The sequence below is a fragment of the Temnothorax nylanderi genome, unplaced genomic scaffold (assembly GCF_030848795.1).
Source record: "Temnothorax nylanderi isolate EJ_2023f unplaced genomic scaffold, tnyl_v1.0 TNYL_tig0059_pilon, whole genome shotgun sequence".
Taxonomy (NCBI): domain Eukaryota; kingdom Metazoa; phylum Arthropoda; class Insecta; order Hymenoptera; family Formicidae; genus Temnothorax; species Temnothorax nylanderi.
This window is the reverse complement of record NW_027249121.1, coordinates 42,093-63,437: the sequence shown is the minus strand read 5'-3', so window position 1 is coordinate 63,437 and position 21,345 is coordinate 42,093. Positions and strand designations below refer to the sequence as shown.

The 21,345-nt window shown below is 33.1% G+C and overlaps 4 protein-coding genes across 8 annotated transcripts in view; all 4 read left to right on the top strand.

Moving 5' to 3' along the window:
• Window positions 1-8,050, top strand: part of LOC139773203 (uncharacterized) — a 53,954-nt gene extending 45,904 nt beyond the window's left edge. For 3 of the 4 annotated variants that reach the window (XM_071707470.1, XM_071707472.1, XM_071707474.1), the window contains 4 exons: window positions 286-600; window positions 1,169-1,420; window positions 6,387-6,520; window positions 6,862-8,050. In XM_071707470.1, the coding sequence (XP_071563571.1) occupies window positions 286-600; window positions 1,169-1,420; window positions 6,387-6,520; window positions 6,862-7,048 (888 nt within the window). In that variant the 3' untranslated portion in view covers window positions 7,049-8,050. Of the gene's footprint in view, window positions 1-285; window positions 601-1,168; window positions 1,421-3,273; window positions 6,115-6,386; window positions 6,521-6,861 lie in introns of those variants that run through there. The other variant, XM_071707473.1, reaches the window with a different exon arrangement.
• An 87-nt stretch (window positions 8,051-8,137) lies between these two features.
• LOC139773206 (copper homeostasis protein cutC homolog) lies at window positions 8,138-10,234 on the top strand. Its single transcript, XM_071707478.1, has 2 exons — window positions 8,138-8,739; window positions 9,333-10,234. Exon 2 carries the CDS (start codon window positions 9,333-9,335, stop codon window positions 10,056-10,058), a length of 726 nt encoding a protein of 241 aa, XP_071563579.1. The 5' UTR covers window positions 8,138-8,739; the 3' UTR covers window positions 10,059-10,234.
• A 775-nt stretch (window positions 10,235-11,009) lies between these two features.
• On the top strand, window positions 11,010-14,259 carry LOC139773281 (probable inactive allantoicase). Its single transcript, XM_071707628.1, has 7 exons — window positions 11,010-11,309; window positions 11,540-11,611; window positions 12,142-12,204; window positions 12,489-12,666; window positions 12,858-12,949; window positions 13,298-13,693; window positions 13,910-14,259. The coding sequence occupies exons 2-7, from the start codon at window positions 11,573-11,575 to the stop codon at window positions 14,075-14,077; spliced, it is 936 nt and encodes a 311-aa protein (XP_071563729.1). The 5' UTR covers window positions 11,010-11,309; window positions 11,540-11,572; the 3' UTR covers window positions 14,078-14,259.
• A 2,570-nt stretch (window positions 14,260-16,829) lies between these two features.
• On the top strand, window positions 16,830-20,678 carry LOC139773200 (allantoicase-like). 2 transcript variants are annotated; one of them, XM_071707467.1, is made up of 8 exons: window positions 16,830-16,966; window positions 17,257-17,331; window positions 17,801-17,863; window positions 18,072-18,279; window positions 18,369-18,460; window positions 18,802-19,212; window positions 19,423-19,575; window positions 20,007-20,678. In XM_071707467.1, exons 2-8 carry the CDS (start codon window positions 17,257-17,259, stop codon window positions 20,163-20,165), a joined length of 1,161 nt encoding a protein of 386 aa, XP_071563568.1. In that variant the 5' UTR covers window positions 16,830-16,966; the 3' UTR covers window positions 20,166-20,678. The 2 variants fall into 2 exon arrangements, with proteins under 2 accessions (XP_071563568.1, XP_071563569.1); XM_071707468.1 differs by having other exon boundaries at window positions 19,496-19,575; window positions 20,007-20,147.
• The last annotated feature ends 667 nt before the right edge of the window (window positions 20,679-21,345 follow it).

Genomic DNA, 21,345 nt, shown 5'->3' with positions numbered 1-21,345 from the left:
TTTTTATAAAAAAATTAATACATTTGCGAAAATAAAAAAGAAACTTTTACTTATCACGAAGCATAACATCGTTCAACGTTATCTTATTAGGTATAGGAATAATAATGGCTGTAAATTGTATCAAATTATAAATCTTATCAAATCTGCATTAAATTATTCAGAATAAAAGAAATTAAGATTACCTACTTTACTTGATTATGGGAACGGGATAATAATCAAATAACGTGATTTTTAATATTTTATTATTATATACACGCGGTTATTAACACGTACTTTCTTTCGCAGATGGATTCACCGGATCGCGAGATTTACCGCGATCCAGACGTGGTCAGAGCCGACGACAGGGTGGACGAGGTGGTGCACACGGACACGGCGAGGAAGATGCTGTCCATCTTTCGGCAGATGGAGGAAAACGCGTCCAAGGAAGACCTGCCGGATGGTCCGAAGCCCTTGAAACGCTTCACACCGCCCCCCGAGGATAAATTCGCCAAAGCGACGGCCTCGGATTCGGAGGAAGGCGAGGACGAAGAGGGTGAGGAGTCCGACGGGGACGAAAGCGCCGAGGATAGAGATCCCAACTACGTTCGTGCTTCTGACAAGGTTTGTGTTACGTAAGATTTTTTATTACCGAGAAATTGAAAGAAAGAACGGAGGTGATAAAAGACATAAAAATATGATTGAAGGATTAGAACAATATAAAAGTCGCGTAACTCATATAACGTCGGATTAGTATAACATTTCGAACTGTGAAGATGATCTTTCCAAAGCTTTCTATTTTTGTAGATATTATTTTATATTTATTACTTTAAAAAAAATATATATATAGCGTTAAAATAAGCACAGAGAGAATACTGAGTTATTGGATTTAAATTATGAAATTTTTTGGTCTCCCTTTCATTCTTTTCTAAAAAGTTGTCTTCACGCCTCAGATATATATAATTTCCTGCGCTTTAATTACTAAATAAATTAAGATCCAAAGTCCCGAAAGTTGCCAGAGCGGGACTACCCAAACGTGTTATTAGACGGCTCTAAAAAGTCGGCACGAACTTTCGGGAGGCAGGTCGTTGTCCTGCGTTCAAAATTTCGGGAAAGCAGCTCTTTACTGCCGATCGGCACCATGGCTTCGCCCTATAATTAACGAAATCCTTTCGCTTGTTATCGAACTTAGGTGGAGGACGAGTTCTTGAAACAGGCGCAGAACGCGGCGCGCGCCAAGACCCTACGTGCTAAGTTCGAGCATTGGGAGGAGACCGACGGCAAGGTCAGCAATCACCATATCGCCGAAATGGAGATAGCCCAGGGTACGGGCGAACAGTCCAGCATAGAGTCGGCGAGCAGTCTCAGAGCTCGTTTCGAGTCCCTCGGCTCGCAGGCCAACGAGTCTCCGCGCGCACCGAAGGTCAAAGTCAATCGATTTGTGGTAAGTACGTCTTCTCGATAATGTCTTCCACATAATCGCGCATGTTTCCTCGACTTAGTCCAATATCCGTGTCGCGACTTGTCGTTTATGTCATCATCGCTATTCTCCCTGCATTTAATTAGTCACCTCACGTCATCACCTTTCCTGATTTTCAACTAGCATTGTTTAAATTTGAAGAACACGTCTTTGATTCTTTTTCTTTTTACCGTTACAACACGCTTCTCTGATTGACTTATGCGTTCAACCCTCCAGTGGGCGCGTAGGTGTATTTTACACTCCAGGTATCTTTTTTTAATTAGTGTTCCGGACTCATTTCAATACAGAACCGATTATTATTGAAAATACATTAAAATTTAAGTTTTAACTTATTAATATACTTTAAGATATGTGCAATAATGAATAATATTGAACAGAAAAAAATATTAATTGGTTTAATATTTATAACATAAATAATATAGGGTGTAATTTACGCTCCACACGTCCTTTCACGTTTAAAATTTTCACGCGCCCACTGGAGGAGTAATCGTATTAGTCAGGTATTTGACAGAATTAAATGTCTTTCCCGATAAATTCCCCTTTTTGTTTGGACGACTCGGCATTATAAAGTATGTGCATGGTGTGATTTTGAATTGTCATTCTGCCTGTGCTTATCCGTTTTATATGTTAAAACCATAAGTGTATTTTATTCGTCGAGAGCAGTGTTTATATTGCGTTAAAAATTTTTAAACGAATGATGAAATATAATATTTTTTCAATTAACGTTCCATTTGGACTAATAAATTGCAGCATTTGTTATTTTATCGCAATTTAAACAATGCTTGAAAAAAATGCACGACCGAGATTTTATTGTATTTTACTTTATTTGATGTGGCTCGCCTTTTATGTAACGAGGGTTTATTTTTGCACTCTTTATTAGCGACGTACACATGTACATCCTACAATGAAAATTAATTATTGCTTATAATAATTTAATGCGCTAATTTTTTGTCTCGTATATTTGATGGATTCTACGAATATAAATTCACGTTCGATCTCGCTATATTATTACAACTTTTTATGGGACAGATACAATAATTGTTTCACTGTACTGCAACTTCCAATTTGCAATAATATTGTAATTATAATGTTAATATATAATATATAAGTCACGATTGGCAAATGTTATATTGTAGTATCGGTAGATATTTTTAAGTTATTACTTATTTGCTTAGTTTTAAATATCCGCAATTGAAACACGTTAAACTATGGGAATTACGAATATATATATTTTAGAACAATAGTAATGTTCTAAACAATGTACATAATTTAAAGTTATCGATCGATTCGTTACATTTTTTAAATTCTAAAATTACTTTTTGTAATGAAACATATTTCTGTGCGAATAAATTGTTGATACGCTATATAAAGAGCAAATTTAACATTCAAATTTACTCGACGCAAAGTTAATTTTTTATTGTTCACAAGTGAAATAAAAGATGTAATTGCAATTCCGCGGTTAAAAATGATAATAATAGCCCGATAGCTCAGTAAAAGAAAATTAAATATATTAGGCAAAATTTAACGTATTCACGTTCCATTAAGTTTCAATTAAAATTCCATGTGCGAGCATCGGCGTTTTTTTAATTACCTTTATTCCTTTACTGATTATTATCGAGCATGATTGATGTGATTATATATTTATTCATTCTTTTTATTTGGCGTTATTGTTCTGACATTTTTTCCTTTTTCTTCGTTTGAAATCTGCCTGTCGATATTTTTGGCCGAAATCCTGCCCGCTTGTGTCGTGTGGTAACGTAAAGCGAAAGTAATCACAAAACAAAATCAAGTGATCTTCTTTTTGTGACGCGGAGCAGTAAAGGAAAGAGAGAGAGAAAGAGAGAGACGGAGGAAATACACCTGGATTAATTCGATTGCGAGGAGGGTGAGAGGAGGAGAAAAAGGAGGAGGATCGATGGAGGAAGGAGAGCGCCGTTGGGACAACCGCGCTGGAAAAAGGCAGTTGTTTTTTTTTTAAATCTCGTGCATTAAGCAACGGCAATAAAATATGTTCGGTTATCGTCGATTATTGTAACGACTTTGCGTTTTCTTAGGGATGATTTTAACACACACTCGGCGTTATGTTCGTAATAGCAAATCTTAGCCCGTAGACTGTATCATATGTTATATGTGTTAATATATTATTGTACTATGAGAGTTCGCGCGACTGTCGGATCCGTCGAGCGTTTCGTCCAAATTGCCAATTATAAAGGAGGATAAACGCTTGAAAAAGAAAAAGATCAATTCCACAGACAGATGGCCATAAACCGTTGGCCACAATATGCTGAGTCACGCAAAAAAAACATGCGAGGAATTTAATACATATTGATTTGCAGATTACGGGACTACGAAAAAAATTTTGATCTTTCAATCATCATTTTTTTCCCATAAAGATCTACATTAAGGAATAAATTGAATTGGACAGCTGCGAAATTTCATTGCATGAGTAATAGGAATCATGGCTTTATCGGAAAGCGGAGATATTTGTTACGCTGAAACGCTCGACTTATCTTTCTAGACATATAACAAAGAGAGAGAACTTTATTGTCTACTAATTTACTTTATACATAAAAGACGAGCGTCCATCTTTGTGTCGTACGTATGTCGGTTACGCGGCTTTATCGTCGTCGTGTGAAGATTCTATCTTTAGAAGAAGTGTAAAGTTTTTTCTACCGACATACGTGCGACGACGCTAAGATCCCCTGTAAAACGCCAGATGGATTCGCTTTTAAGCAGTGAAATTCGTAACGATGCGCATTCAATTTTTCATAACTTAATGCTATTCCCGTGATACGCCATCATTTTGTTAATTGATTGAAAATTTCAATGTAACTAAATGGGCGTAGTTAAGCACTTCTAATATTTTAATTATTTATTATTAAAACAAAGTTCGTACGAACATGTTATAATGACTATGCAGTGTGCCAAATTTTATTAAACGCTCGAGCGATTTTTTCAAACCGTAATTTCGATTTGAACGGATTTAAATCTTTATGACTAATGCAATTACTACGTATAATGTGTCTTTATTTTTTTAATATAAATGATTCGCTTTAAAAAAAAAATACGTAAATAAAAATTGAAATGAGAATTATTACAAATCTATATATATAATCTAATATAAATTATTAGAGAATGAATGTGTATAAAATATGCTGAGCAAATATGAAAATAATAGAAAATTAAACTCTCGCAGGTCGCGTGAACGACAAATATTATTTTGTCTCGTCGATATCGTACGCATATGAAGCGACTAACGAATTTGAAACTTTCATATTTCGCATCGTTACGATCTTCCTCTCTACCGCTTTAGATTTCTAATTTTTCATAAGTGCCAAGTTTTTCGTTGATACATGAATGAGCGGAGAGACAGAGCGAGAGTAAGAGCGCGAGAGGGAAAGAAAGTGCGTGAGAGTGACGAACGAGAGGCGAAAGGTAACGCTTCCTCAAGTTTAACGGGTGAGATAAGGGCCTTGAAGGAATTGTCTACAGAGGAAGGGCACTGTTCGAAGTGTTCCAGGGCCGACTAGCGGGTAGGACCGTAGCTATTTCGATCGCTTTTACAAATTTCGAATCTTTTTACAGCTTAGCGCGATGGTACGGTAGATTTTTATACTCGAAAAAGAAAAAAGAAAAACGGAAAACGACAGTTTCGTTCTCGTGTCGTCGCGTTCGAGCCTGCTTCCGCATTTGTGATTCGAAACTATTAAAAATATATTTCGCGAGCACGCGTTATGTATTTGCATCTATTAGGCACCTGTGCAATACGAAAAACTGTGACTACGTATTTGTTGTTTTATAAAAAAAATTGCAAATATATTAATCTTAATTGTATTATATCTTAGATACGTTGCATTATTTCTGAGTAAAATGTTTTATCATTGATGGCTTTATCATTTTTTGTTTCATCACGTCCGTCATTTTTTATACTTTCCGCAAGATCGTGTAAAATGTTACCGTTTCGCCGCAAATTCGAAAATAGAAATGACATTTTCGCTGCTGCTGCTGTTGCTGCTGCTAGACGCGAGAACGTCGTCGACATAGAGGCACACGATGCCACACTCGATACATTTTATACTTCCAGAGAAGAAGCATGGGGATGCGAGTGACCTCTCGGTCGCAGAATATCAGGGTAAAAACGCTGTCGCGTTCCTCGAGCTGGAGTCGAAGGGCCCATTTTTGAAAGAGAGAGCATTGTACGAATTTTTTTAGACATGTATCTAAGTGCTGTAGAAAGAGAGGAAGGAAAGATCGAAAAAAAAAAAAATGTATATTCTCGACAGCGAATACCTTCACCGTCTTCCTTTTTTCGTTTGTGCAATAATAGCTTCCGTTGCGAATCACGAATTATGAATTTATTTAAGAGATTTAAGAGAGATTAGCGTGATTTATATAGCGGAAAGCGCTAAGCTGATTCTAATTTACGAAAGATCCGCTCCGTTGACCGAGATCGTCGACGGAGACGATCTCGCGTGATAAATTGCAAAGTCCTTGTTAACGGCCTCTCGAATTCTTCTGATTTGTATAGCATAGATAGCGATAATACTAGTTCACACTGCGTCTTTTAGCGTATCATTTCTATTGATGTATAACGATCTTGTTCTGTTTATCTTTCACGTGTAACATTTATTACGATAATACACAAGTGATAAATAAAACAGGTGCTAAATCTGTCTCGTAAGGAGAGGAGTGGGGGAATGGTGGAATCAGCGGGGGGTGACAAGGGGATCTCTTGGTGCGAGAAGCGATGCGCGGCCTCTCTTCCGTCTTCTTCTTTGCGTGGTATATGTACATATCTCCCTTTCTTTCTTTACACGATCCATCATACATTCGGCAAACACAAATCCCCGTTATTCAGTCGTTACCGCGGAGTATTCGTAAGGATAAGTTTTTACCATGCTATCCCTCTTCTGACGTAACAATCGTGCAGGAGATCCAGACGACCTGCGCGGAGGTGTGCGAGAGCTGCGAGAAGAAGGTCTACCCCTTGGAGAAGGTCGAGACAAATAACAAAATCTTCCATAAGCAATGCTTCCGGTGTCTCCAGTGCAATTGCATTTTAAGGTAACGAAAAAGGACGCGTGTAAGCTCCTGTGCTTATATCATCAGACATTTACATATATTATATGTAATATTGTGAAAATAAAAATCTTACAAAAGTGAAGTCAAGGACCTTCAGTGTTAATTATCAAAAACATTTTAATAATTAATAACATGTAAATATGTGTATAAAAATGAGGATAATTTAAAAAAGATTTGTTTGCGGGAATAATATTGTAATACATTTTTAATAGATACATATTGCGATATATACATAAATATTACATCACTTGACGAAAACAAGTTAAATACAGTTATTAAGTATAGTCACGAAATTATTATTGCGACATAATGTGTTCGAACAGGATGGACTCCTTCACTCTGAACAACGGCAAGCTGTACTGTATCCCGCACTTCAAGCAACTCTTCATCACACGGGGAAACTACGACGAGGGGTTCGGCGTCGATCCGCACAAGAATAAATGGGTTACGACGAACTCCAGCAACTCCACGAGCCCGTCGCCGATCGCGGTTTCGAACGGCGATCTCTGATTTTCCAAGTCTTCCACCTCAATCCTTTCCCTAGCTATACATCGCTATTGAATTTTAGTCGAATTTTATGAAACGGATATTGAATTTTATGAACGGATCTAGAATGGAGATTTGAAGGGAATTGTCACTCTCGGAAGTACATTGCGGGCTGGTTCAACCACCGTGGAAGAGATAAAATATATCTTTTACGATTTTGACGTTCCCCTCGTGGGCAGTAAGCTAGATCCGCCTATGGTCGGAACGCGATGATGAATACGATAAATTGTACATTTTTATTACGTTATTCCCGCGTAATTGTATATTTAATGGTAATTGGAACCAATCGCGATGAGATCGGAGACTCGTTTCGGTCTCCCTGCACGCGAAAATCTCTTTATCTGTTCGAATCTTTCTAATCTTGCCAGGCACGCTGAACAAATGAATCGAAAGGATGCACACGATCGCATTTTCTTCATTGTTCGAGAACGTAAATCGAGAACGCAAATACGATTTAGGCTGCGGTCCGCTTAACACTACAAATGCTTCGAAGCATTTTTCTTCTCCTTTCTTTCAATGAACAAAGAAGAAAACAAAGAACGCCTCGAAGCATTTGTAGCATCAAATGAACCGCAGCCTTAGATTGTACTGAGGAAGTGACAAAAAATACGCGCGTTTCTTTGGTCTGTTAAATCACGCTAAACTGAAGTGTATTCTAAACTTTATAATGAAAACTCAATGAAAAAGAGAAGAAATTGATTCCGATATGCGATGTGCTACAGAATGTTTTTTCAATTCTAAACCTTATTGTCATCGCTCACTATAAAAATTTGCTTTTGATATTTGTTACTATTATTATTTTATTGATTTTATTATTATTATTATATTATAATTATTATTAATATTATTTACGTGCGTCGCACTTGGTATTATTTTATTATATATGTTGTATAATACAATATTACATTACGCTTCGTGAATCTTGTATCCGAACCTGTCCCTCAATAAATAAGAGTTTTATACATCTATACGTATTATATGTAATCCTCACGATGTAAATCTATATCAATCAGTAGATTAAGAAATATAATTTGTGTTGATAAAGCAAAAACATTATAACAACGTTTTACGCGAGATTGTTGCTGACTCGCCTGATTGTAAAATCAGGATTGATAATCGTATGGAATGAAGAATTCAGAAAAAAGTTATTATCAGATTTAGCGTTATTTTTAGCCTTTATTGCGGAAAACAGATTAATAGTTAGCTTTGCATTTTCAACTTTCGCTGTCACCGCAATATCTGTGTCGAGCGAGTAGGTAATGACAGACAATTCGCAGTCATCGTCAACAAATATGATATCGTTATCACTACGCAATATATCACAAAAGTATAATACAGATGGCGAGACTTGCGCGTAAAGTTTCGATTCATAAAGCCGGCATGGCCGGCAGCCATATTTAGTGCTGCGGCTGTCCACTGATTCAGCTCTTTTACGAGTCTGGAAAATCTTTTTGCGGCGCGTTTATATCGAAGTGAATATATATGTATATTTATGTATATGTACAATTTTATCGATAAAAATACTTATGCTAATTAAAATTGACACCTGTCGAATGAAGATAATATAACATTCAGAATACAGCTGTATAGTAGAGTAATTGAAACTATTTGAAGCTATATTATCTCAACCGATCTATGCAGTAATCAACCAAGAGGTAAGTCAATATTTTATTTGTTTTAATCGACTTTGTTGCTGTATAAAACAATAGAAAAATATTATTATTCTCAAAGTAATTCTTGTTTCCTTCAGTCGATAAATATATTCAATAAACTTCTTTGTCGTATACTGTTTTGTCAGCATATGATGTAAACTTTTAAAAAGACGATATATATATTAATTTATATATTCGAAACTATTAATCCCTATATCACATTTTTTTCAAAGATATAATCTACAAAGATATTTTACTTAAACATTAAAATTATTTATATTGTTAAGAATAATTAAAAAACACAAAAAATATTATAATTAGAAGGTACCCCACTAGTCAGTATGACTTTGTTCTAAGTAAACCCGTTTTTCCTTTTTCTACATTTTCTTTTTCGCATAAATAATTTCTTATAAAATAAGTCATTATATAGTTTCTATGTGATTTTGCTTTGATTTCTTGTACGTAGAAAGATGATGTATAATTGATACAAAGAAAACTCGTGATTAAATTTAAAAGCGAAGTCGCACATCGGTGCATCTGTGAAGAGATTCATGCGTCATCGTCCGATCAAATCAAACAATCATTTTATTTCGTAGATGGAGATCTGCATTGATTCCTTAGAGTCCGCTAGAAACGCGGTAGAAGGTGGTGCCAGCCGGTTGGAGGTTTGCTCGGCACTATCGGAGGGTGGTTTAACACCTAGTCCGGGTTTAATTCGACAAATAAGAAACTTGACGACGATTCCGCTCTACGCGATGATCCGCATTCGCTGCGGCGATTTCGTGTACAGTCCAGAGGAGATCAACGCCATGCTGCACGATTTGAAAATCCTCAAGGATCACGACGTGAACGGATTCGTTTTCGGCGCGTTGACCCCCGATTGCGAGATCGACGTTGTCGCATGCGAGAAGATTGTCTCCGCCGCTCGTCCCTTGCCGGTGACATTCAGTCGCGCCTTCGACCTGACGACTGATCCCGTCAAGTCGATGGAACTCCTCGCTGATCTTGGTTTCCAGAGAATTCTGACATCTGGACAGAAGAATACTGCTCTGGAAGGACTGGAGTTGATAAAAACATTATTGCTAAAGGCCCGAAAACCGGTGATTATGCCCGGAGCTGGTATCACAAAGGATAACATTCGTGAAATCATGAAGTCCGGTGCGAAGGAATTCCACGCATCAGCGAAGAAAAGGAAAATGGTGGTCCATGGCGCGAATAGAGTCAGAATGGGCGTCAACGAAGACGACTTTGTCAACGTAACTGATAAGGAGCTGGTAGAAGAATTAGTTGAGATCATCAAGAAAGAGTCTGCCATCTCTTGAAAAATAACTCTATCCGGAAATATCTAATCATTTTGGATTATATATTTTAATACGATTAATATCTACATAATATATAATATGTAACGTATTCAAGAGCAATTCGGTTACTTTAAGTTAACTTTGATAATACTATTGTAACTTTGTATTGTCTACTAATAAATCACTCTTTATTGCAATTATAGTTGATTGAATGATGCTGGTGATAATGACACATTCTATACTTAAATAATAAGTTTGATCAATCGCAAGTCGACATCCATAAAATCATTACATTATCCATTCTCGAGATATTAAATACATTATAGAGAGGACTGAAGATTCATATTTGTAATTTTTTTCTTGCATTAAAATGATTCACCTTGTCAATCTTTAAGGCAAAAAGGCCTGCTAAAAAGTCGGATGCCCAAGAACACAAAACATGATCGACTGTTACTGTCGACTGTTAATGTCGAATGTTACTAATTGTACGTTAGATAATTAGAAAGACAAACTAGAAACCAAAAATAGATTAAACAGAAATTCCAATTAGCTTTATTACCGCTTAGCAGAGGCTGATAACAATTTTTTTTTATTAAATCAATTATTAAAATACGGTAAAATGCGTTAATTATTATAATAGAGTTCTTGAGAAATGTTTATAAATATTTTATTTATTTGTAGTTCTCCAAATACGCATTAAATTCTGTTTAAGTAATAATATTGTTAAATACCTGCATTAATATTATATAATATTTATAAAGAAAATTATTTTGCAATTTTCTTTCTGAGAGTAAAAATTTGATTTGAAATAAGTAAAAGGACGTAACCAGTTTGCGCATGACGATGTGGTAGGTAATAATATTTTGTATTTATCTATGATATATTATGTACATGGAAAGGACGTGTGACTAAACATCACATCTGGTACGAAATATACACTATTTCAGTCGGCTTAAGGAATTAGTCAGTGGCGTTTGTTAAGGATCGAAACAGTCAAAGAAACATATTATTCAAATAATTCAAAAAATTCTGTGAGACGTTTTTAATATATCGTAACATATATATATTTGTGATATTAATTTAACATCATAATATATATTTATAATTCTTTTCTGGGAAAATCTAAATTTTTTTTTGGGAATTATTCTATATATTATATATTTTGATACGATTAATATCTACATAATATATATATATAACGTGATTTTGCAACATTCTGTTATATCGTGATATAACGAAACAGTTACTCAACTGATTTATATTGAGAACAAGGTATGTTTATTATCTATATAGAATAGAATTTAAATATTAAATAATATATATAAAATAGATAAGTAATACCAAATTTTTATTATTACATCGGATTAGTATAGCATTATCACAAGATAGCTCGCCCCGTTCTTAAGAAATTTGACATTATTTCTATTTTTTATACATCTTATACTTTTAACTACACGATCTCCATAAATAGATACCAAAAATAATACTTTATATTATTACAGATAGAAATAAATAAAAATATACAGGAGCTCGGTATGGATGAGAAGGAAGTGTATGAATTGTCATCTAGAGAGGTAATTTTTCTCTTCAAATATGATAGTTTAATTAATGTGTCAAATATGATATATTATTGGAATCATATTCACATATACATACATACAGAAACATAAGAATTTAATTGATTATACATAATGATCCTTGAAGTTATTTTCTTTAAACCGAATTACAACATAGTATAGGTATAGTTCTACAAAATTACGTAATAATTTTTTTGTTAAATAAATTTCTTATTCTTAAGTAATGTTATATTCTTGTGCTTGCACGAAGTACTGTATCTGCTTTATCAACAAAGTATTTTTTACGCAACCTAGGATGATATACGTATATATTACGAGAAGAAATCATTCTTAGGTTGATAACGTTCTTAGAATTTTAATTAAGTTTTCAAGTCGTCTCTCTTTCTTCCCTTTATTGATTCTTTCAAATATCTTCTCTTCAAACATCATCGTCATTCAAATAATTAAATATATTGTATAAAACAAATTGCTCTTTTTCTTTAACCGCGATTGATAAAGATATTAATACACTTATTGATGATTTTCAGAACGGTGCGAGAATTGTATTTGCAACTGATGATTATTTCGGTGTGGCCGAAAATTTACTTAAGGTAAGTGGTGTTGTCTTTATATTATAATAAGTAGATTGATGTAATAATTTATTATAATTATTAGTTATTTGAACGGTTGTTAATCTGTTAGATATTAGCTATAATTGGTAATCAACAATAAATAGTATCTTTTTAATGTTTTAAGAAATATGAAATACAAAATACAACAATAAATTTATAATGACTATAATGTATAAAATGTACAGAATATGTACAGCAATAAAATTGCACAGTTAAATATGCACAGTATTAATATGTTCATCAATGTTAATTCTTTATTTCAGGAAGAAGAACCTGTACAACAGGACGGATGGGTAACCCGAAGTAGACACGAAGAAGGACATGATTTTGCGATTATTGAGTTAGCAGCCCAAACTAAAATAGATTTTATTTGCATAGACACGGCTTTCTTTACAAACAATTTTCCGATCCAATTTTCCATACAAGGCGTCAGAAGGACAGGTTGTTTGTTTGAGATAACTTTTTAGAATCTCATGTTTAATGAAGTTATTAGTCGATATTAATTTATATAATATATCTACACACACACACACACACACACACACACACACACACACACACACACACACACACACACACACACACACACACACACACACACACACACACATATATATTAATTTTCTACGCAGCTATGCCTATTTGTATTCAAAACCGGAATGATAGATTAGGCCAAAGTGCTACCACCCATGAGATGGAATCTATCGAACATTTCCAATCAGAGGTCAGACATCTAAAAAAATACACTATACATATATTATAAAATTTGTAATTATTAAAATTTGTATTTTTCTGCAACTTTAATTTTTATAAAATTAATTTCTAAATTAATTTCTGTGTTTAATTAAAAATACTAGATATAAACAAAGAGACACGTACATATTTAAATTATTTTTACAATTTAATTATTTTATTTTGTTATATATATTTATAGAATTTTATCATCCTTCCAGTTTATTCTTGCAATTTGTTTTCAAAAGTAATCTTTACAACTTTTCTTACATATATATAAAAAATGCGTCTTCTTTGCTTCGGTTTCATCATATATGATAAATGATTACTGAAATTTCAGATCTGGCAGTATTTGATCACGAAAACAAACCTGGAACCCGGTTATCCGTCAATTAGTAAAAAATTCTTTGTCAGATATAATATAAATCACCGAGGTGTTACTCATGTGCGGCTCAACATCTTCCCAAGCGGTGGTATCGCCAGACTGCGCATTTATGGGAGGATAGTGCAGCAGCATGTTTATCAGCAATCAAGGTTTGCGGAATTTGATCTGATCTCCAGAATTCATGATGGTCGCTGTGTATCCTACAGTAGCAAACACTCCGGGCACCCTAATAATTTACTGAAACCTGGAAGCCCCATAAACGCAGATGACGGATGGGAAACTGTGAAAACTATGCCAAATATACCACTCATGGCACAAAAATCCATAGTGGAAATGGCTAGAAATAATGTGGTACGCAAAGATAAAATGCACTAATCGTAAAACTGTAAACTAATAGTCTGAAAATTATCTTCTTTCAGTACATCGCACAATGTACATTAATTTTAACGTGTTCGTTAGATTGCAAAAAATAATCACATATTTCTCCAAAATATTATTATTTTTTAATATTTTTGTCCCATCGATAGTAGTAATAATAAAATGATTTATTATCAATTTTTGATTCAGGAATGGGCTGAATTTAAGTTAGAGCACATTGGTAAAATCCGTTTCGTTGTAATCGATACGTCACACTTCAAAGGAAATGCTCCGAGCTCCGTACATGTGAAGGGAAAATTATATTCTTCTTCAACTTGGCTGACTATTATACCAGAAACCAAGGCAAAATTTGATTGAATTTTTGTATTTTAGAACTTACAAGGAAAGGCTCCTAGTATACCTCTCCTATTTTAAACTTTTTATAATTAAATGAAACTTGGTGGGTTTGTTGCAGTGATCAATATATTTGATACGTATTTTTTTATCGGCAAGCAAATATATTAATTGTAAGTGGTGAATCATGGTAATCAGCCCCTGAAAATCGGCCGAATTTTCGTTTTCCTCTATATCCTCTGAACGAAACATAATAGCGTAATTTCGTAAATGTACAGAATTTCGAAAACTCTCCACTGAAATAAAAATTAATTTTTTTACATAAAAAATACGAGTTATAAAACTTAAGTCTTATTTTTCAACTATTGATGGACATAAATACTTTTCTAGTGGAAAGATTTTATTTAAAGGAAAATGTGTGGTAATGCAGTTTTATTTCTATATGCTAGGAAGAACCAGAAATATATTTAACTGCGCGCGACCAGCGAAACTGAAAGCCAATAATAGAAAGTTGTGTACATTTTTTACATTTATAAAATTACGCTATTATGCTTCGTTCAGAAATTATAGCCAAAAAACGAAAATTTAGTCAATTTTTGGGGGATTTTTTCACCTTTTAAACATGTTAGCTTGCCAATAAAAAAAATACGTTTCAAATAATTTAACCTTCTTTACAAACCCAGCAAATTTCATTATAATCGGAGAGGAACACCTGAGAGCCTTTCTTTAATTGTTAGTCCTCTTTACCTCGATTCACTGTTCACTTTTTCTCATTCATTTGTTGTCCTGTACCATTTCAATTAAGTATATCACTTTATAAAAATAATGTATTTCTTGCAAGTGCGTAAAAAATTTATTAACAAAGACATTAACGTGAGCAAGAATTCTAATTAGAGGGATATTTCTTATAATTCGTATAATTTTTATACAGGTAATAGAGGGTACTACGCAAGTAATGTTTGCGGAAGAAAATATACAAACGTTCGTGACTGAAGTAAAACTAATACTTAAACCGAACGGCGGTATAAATAGATTTCGAACTTTTGGAACATGTCTATTTCGTGAGACTGATGGACAACTTTGTGCAAATTGACGATGGTGCTTTCCAGACAATCGCGTTCATCAAGACGAGAAGATACTTGTTATCAATACTTTAATGACCAACCTTTTTCACCATTTAAAAGAGTTGAAATTTAAAGAAGAAATATTATTTTTTGCTTACTGACTACGAGGATTAGCGTTTTACAATATTACAATATTATGATGTTACAATATATGTTAAAAAATTTCACGAGAGAATCACTCGCTATAGTTTAGCTTGTCAAACTCCGATTTTCCGAAAATTTTGCGATTTTTCAGAGAAATATCAAATTTTTTTAAACTTGAAATAAATTTTTTTTAATTAATATATATGTGTCTTTTATTTTGACAACTATATAGAAAATTATGTCAGTTAAGCAGGAACATTTCGGGTAGATGCTACGAGAGTTAAAATCAAGACTCTCAATAATGTATGATAAATCTACAGAAAAACTTACACAGCACGAATGAACTCAATCTTGACATATGTATACTGTAGAGGATTAATTCCTCAGTAAAACACGTTTGAATCAAGCAGAGCTCTTTTATAGTTTCTAAGATATTTGAATTTGAAATTGAAGACATACGTATGTGACTAAAAATAAGAGTAAAGATTGTAGAACACCTAAGAATGATATCTTCTCGTAGTATATTTTATGCTTAAAAGAGTAAATAATAAGATGTATTTATATTTCTTCGTATATTATTATGTATGAGCTGCAGTTTTTCCAAATGTTATTATTTGATTAATATTCAATTCACGAACATATATGTATGCATGTACCTATATTTTAATTGACAATGAGAGTAACATTGAAAAAGAAACGCGTGGGCGAGGAAGGGGTCCGCCGCGCGCCGCTTCCTCTGCACTCTCTCTCCCCGAAAAAAATTAATCTAACCTATACCAAAACTCGGACAAATGTCAGGAACACAAAACATGGTCGACAATGTTATTAATAGTAAATAATGTTAACAAGGCCGTCATGATATACAATCAATTTAGAAGGAACTGTCATTTGTAGTCCGAGCTCGGATCTTGGTAGCCTAATACTATTTTCTGTGTGTATTTTTATACACGTATTTTCCTGCAACTTAGTAAACTGCGCGCCGATTCTTTGTCGAACTTAAAATACAGTTATTGTCGGAACATTAAAATCCTCTCTCTCCTTAATTAAATCGATTCGATTTAACTTTGATGCTAAGCATCTATTACTAATTGTCAGTTAGAATTAGAAAAACGAACTATAAAAACTCTAACAATAGATTAATCAGAAACGCTAAATAGCTTTGTTACCGCTTAGCAGAGGCTGATAAATAACATTTTTTTATTATCAATTATTATTAAAATGCACAATACTGTAAATGCGTTATTATTATAAAAGTCTTGAGAAATATTAATAAATACTTTTATTCGTAGTTATTCGAATACGCATCAAATTCTGCTTAAATAATAATATCGATACTTGAATTAATAATTATATAATATTTATAAAGAAAATTATTTTACAATTTTCTTTCTGAGAGTGAAAATTTGATTTAAAATAAGTAAAAGGACGTAACCAGTTTGAGCATGACGACGTGGTACACAATGATATCATATATTTACCTATGACATATTATGTACATGGAAAGGACACGTGGCTAAACATCACATCTGGTATGAAATATATGTTATCTCAGTCGGCTTAAGGAATTAGTCAGTGGCGTTTGTGAAAACAGTCAAGGAAATATTATTCAAATTATTCAAAAAATTCTGTGAATTATTCTATATATTTCGTGATAGGCATTATCGTGATACAGACGGTAGCTCCACTAAGTCATATTGAGAACGAGGTATGTTCATTATTTTATCTATATAGAATAGACTTTAAATATTAAATAATATATATAAAATAGATGTTAGATATTAGTCTTTCAAATCATATCTATTCTAGTTAAATAATAAAATGTTTTTATTATTATATTGGATTATTATAGTGTCGTTCTCTCATTATCACAAGATAGCTCGCCCGTCCTTAAGAAATTTGACATTCTATTTCTTATACACCTTATACTTTAAATATCTATTTAAGTAAACGATGTACATATATAAATACCAAAAATAATATTTTGCATTATTATAGATGGAAATAAATAAAAATGTACAGGAACTTGATATCATGGAAGATCAGGAAGTGTATGAATTGTCATCCAGAGAGGTAATTTTTCTCTTTAAATATGATAGTTTAATGTGTCAAATATGATATTATTGGAATCATATTCACATACATACATATAGAAACATAAGAATTTAATTGATTATACATAATGATCCTTGAAGTTATTTTCTTTAATCAACCGAATTACAATATAGGTATAGTTCTATAAAATTACGTAACAATTTTTTTGTTAAATAAATTTCTTATTCTTAAGTAATATTATATTCTTGTGATTGTACAAAATACAATATTTGTTTTATCAACAACGTATATTTAACCGATAAGGCTTTTTAGATTTCTTATCGAATTTTCAAGCCGTCTCTCTTTCTTTTCTTTATTGATTCTTTCAAACATCTTCTCTTACATCATCGTCATTCAAATGATTAATGATGTTGCATTGTAAAACAAATTGCTTCTTTCTGTAACCGTAACTGATGAAGATTTTAATATATTTATTGATAATTTTCAGAACGGTGCGAGAATTGTATTTGCAACTGATGATTATTTCGGTGTGGCCGAAAATTTACTTAAGGTAAGTGGTGTTGTCTTCATAATAAGTAGATTGATGTAATAATTTCAATAAATATCTTTTTGACATTATAAGAAATATAAAATACAAAAGACAACTTATAATAAATTTATTATAAAATTTATGTATACAAAATGCACAGAACGTGTATAGCAAAAAGAATGCGCACAATATTAATATATTCATCACTATTGTTTATTTTTTATTTTAGGAGGAAGAACCTGTACAACAGGAGGGCTTTACGAATTTTGGTAAACGAATTATGGACGGATGGGTAACCAAAAGTAGACACGGAAAAAGTCATGATTTTGCGATTATCGAGTTCGCAGCCGATGTTAAAATAGATTTTATTTGCATAGACACGGCTTTCTTTACAAACAATTTTCCGATCCAGTTTTCCATACAAAGCGCTAGGAGAGGTTGTTTATTTGAGATAACTTTTTAGAATTTCATGTATTTAGAGAAGTTGATATTAATTTCTATATATTATAATTAATTTATTACGCAGCTATACCTGTTCATATTCAAAACCGGACTGATAGATTAGGCCAAAGCGCTACAATGACTGAGATGAAACGTATCGATCAAATCCATTCAGAGGTAGGCATTTAAAAAAATACAACTGTATTATAAAATCTGTATTATTGAAATTTTTATTTTTTTGCAATTTTAATTTTTATGAAGTTAACTTCTAAATTAATGTCTGTGTTTAATTGAAAATATTGAATATAAATGAAGAAACACATATTTAAATTATTTTTACAATTTAATTATTTTATTCTGTTATATATATATTTCCTCAATCTATCACCTTTGCAGTCTGCAATATTCTAGCAGTCTATTTTCAAAAGTGATCTTTACAAGAGAAGTAACTTCTCCTACGTATAAAAAATGCGTTTCCTTTGCTTTGTTTTCGTCGCATATGATAAATGCAATTTCAGGCCTGGCCAGAATTGCTCACGGTGACAAATCTAGAACCCGGTTATTCGTCAGTTAGTAAAAAATTCTTTGTCAGATGTAATACGAATTGGCCAAGTGTTACTCATTTGCGGCTCAACATCTTCCCCAACGGTGGTGTCGCCAGACTACGCGTTTATGGAAAGACAGTGCATGGACTTTACCAGCAACCAGACTCTGTGCGATTCGATCTGATCTCCAGAATTTATAATGGTCGCTGTGTATCCTACAGTAGCAAACACTCCGGGCATCCCAATAACTTACTGAAACCTGGAAGCCCTATAAACTCAGATGATGGATGGGAAACTGTGAAAAATATGCCAAATATGAAAAATATACCACTCATGGCACAACAATCTGAACAATCCGTAGTGGGAGAGGCTAGAGATGATGTGGTACGCAAGATAAAATGCACTAATCGTAAAATTGTAACAAATGGTCTGAAAATTATCTTCTTTCAGTACCTCGTACAATGTACATTAATTTTAACGTGTTCGTTAGATTGCATAGAATAATTATTTCTCCAAAATATTATCTTTTTCTAATATTTTTGTGCCATCAATAGTAGTAATTTCAAAATAATTTATTATCAATTTTTGATTCAGGAATGGGCTATATTTATGTTGGGGCATATTGGTCAAGTCCATTACGTTATAATCGATACCACATATGTTAAAGGAAATGCTCCAAGCTTTGTACATGTGGAGGGATTATCATTTCCTGCAATGACTTGGCTGACTCTTATACCAGAAACCAAGGTAAAGTTTGATTAAATTTTTGCATTTAGGACTTACTTAATTTATGAAATTACACTATTATTCTTTATTCAGAAGTTATGGCTAAAAAATGAAAATTTAGTCAATTTTTTCGAGGGGTGATTTCACCTTTTAAACACCTTTGCTTGCCAATAAAAAATACATCTCGAATATTTCGACCCTCTCAACGAAACTACCAAGTTTCATTAAAATCGAGAGAGGGACGCCTGGGAGCTTTTTCTTGATTTGTCCTCTTTGCTTCGACTGTTCACTTTTCTTATTTGTTGTCTTGTATTATTTCAATGAAATGTATCACTTTATAAAAATAATGTATTTTTTTTGCAAGTGCAGAAAATTTACTAACAAATGCATTAACGTGAGCAGGAATTCTAAATAGAGGGCTATTTGTTATGACTTGTATAATTTTTATACAGATAATAGAGGGCACTGAGCAAATTATTCTTACGTTAGAAAATACAGATATGTTCATGACTGAAGTAAAACTAACAATTAAGCCGAGCGCCAGTATAAACAGATTTCGAGCTTTTGGAACATGTCTATTTCATGAGACTGGACAATCTTGTGCAAATTGACGATGGTGCTTTTCAGACAATCGCGTTCATCAAGACGAGAAGATACTTGTTATTGATACTTCAATGATCAACTTTTTTCATCTCTTGAGCGAAATAAACTTTGAAAAAAAAAAAAAATTATTTTTTGTTAATTTGCTATGACGATTAGCGTTTTACTGATATTACACATGTTAAAAATTTTACGAAAGAATCACTCGCTATAGTTTGGCTTATTAAACTCGCTTTCGCGGGCATTTCGCCGCGCGGAGATTTCGACGATGGATAACGAAGAAAGCTGATACCCATCACTATCATAAATGTGAATCGTGATAATTGTTTCCCAATGATGTGAAACGTTATAAGGCTCATTTGCACTTCATACAACTCAATCGTGCCTGAACATTGTATAATGTAACAATTATAAACGATATCAATTGCGTTACGTCGCATCTGATTGAATAATTTTATAAATAATCAATTTTGCCCCGAGAAACATCGAACTTTTTAAACTTGAAATACATTTTTTTAAATTGATATACATGTGTCTTTTATTTTGTCAACTATATAGAAAATTATGTCAGTTAAGCAGGAATATTTCGGATAGATGCTACGATAGTTAAAATCAAGACTCTCAATAATGTATGATAAATCTACAGAAAAACTTACACGGCACGAATGAACTCAATCTTGACATATGTATACTGTAGAGGATTAATTCCTCAGTATATATAAAACACGTTGGAATCAAGCAGAGCTCTTTTATAGTTTCTAAGATATTTGAAATTGAAGACATTCGTATGTGACTAAAAATAAGAGTAAAGATTGTAGAACACTTAAGAATGATATCTTCTCGTAGTATATTTTATGCTCAAAAAGAGTAAATAATAAGATGTATTTATATTTCTTCGTATATTATATTATGTATGAGCTGCAGTTTTTCCAAATGTTATTTGATTAATATTCAATTCACGAACATATATGTATGCATGTACCTATATTTTAATTGACAATGAGAGTAACATTGAAAAAGAAACGCGTGGGCGAAGGAGGGGTCCGCCGCTTCCTCTGGCACTCTCTCTCCCCGAAAAAAATTAATCTAACCTATACCAAAACTCGGACAAATGTCAGGAACACAAAACATGGTCGACAATGTTATTAATTGTAAATAATGTTAACAAGGCCGTCATGATATACAATCAAG

What these genes read in the sequence shown, in the direction of transcription:
- LOC139773206 (XM_071707478.1), top strand. Translation starts at nt 9,333, where the DNA reads ATGGAGATCTGCATTGATTCCTTAGAGTCCGCTAGAAACGCGGTAGAA.
- LOC139773281 (XM_071707628.1), top strand. Translation starts at nt 11,573, where the DNA reads ATGGATGAGAAGGAAGTGTATGAATTGTCATCTAGAGAG. An exon ending in TGGCCGAAAATTTACTTAAG is followed by an intron (nt 12,205 to 12,488) that starts GTAAGTGGTGTT and finishes TCTTTATTTCAG; the next exon opens with GAAGAAGAACCTGTACAACA. An exon ending in ACAAGGCGTCAGAAGGACAG is followed by an intron (nt 12,667 to 12,857) that starts GTTGTTTGTTTG and finishes TTTTCTACGCAG; the next exon opens with CTATGCCTATTTGTATTCAA.
- LOC139773200 (XM_071707467.1), top strand. Translation starts at nt 17,257, where the DNA reads ATGGAAATAAATAAAAATGTACAGGAACTTGATATCATGGAAGATCAG. An exon ending in GAGAGGCTAGAGATGATGTG is followed by an intron (nt 19,213 to 19,422) that starts GTACGCAAGATA and finishes TTTTTGATTCAG; the next exon opens with GAATGGGCTATATTTATGTT. An exon ending in CTCTTATACCAGAAACCAAG is followed by an intron (nt 19,576 to 20,006) that starts GTAAAGTTTGAT and finishes ATTTTTATACAG; the next exon opens with ATAATAGAGGGCACTGAGCA.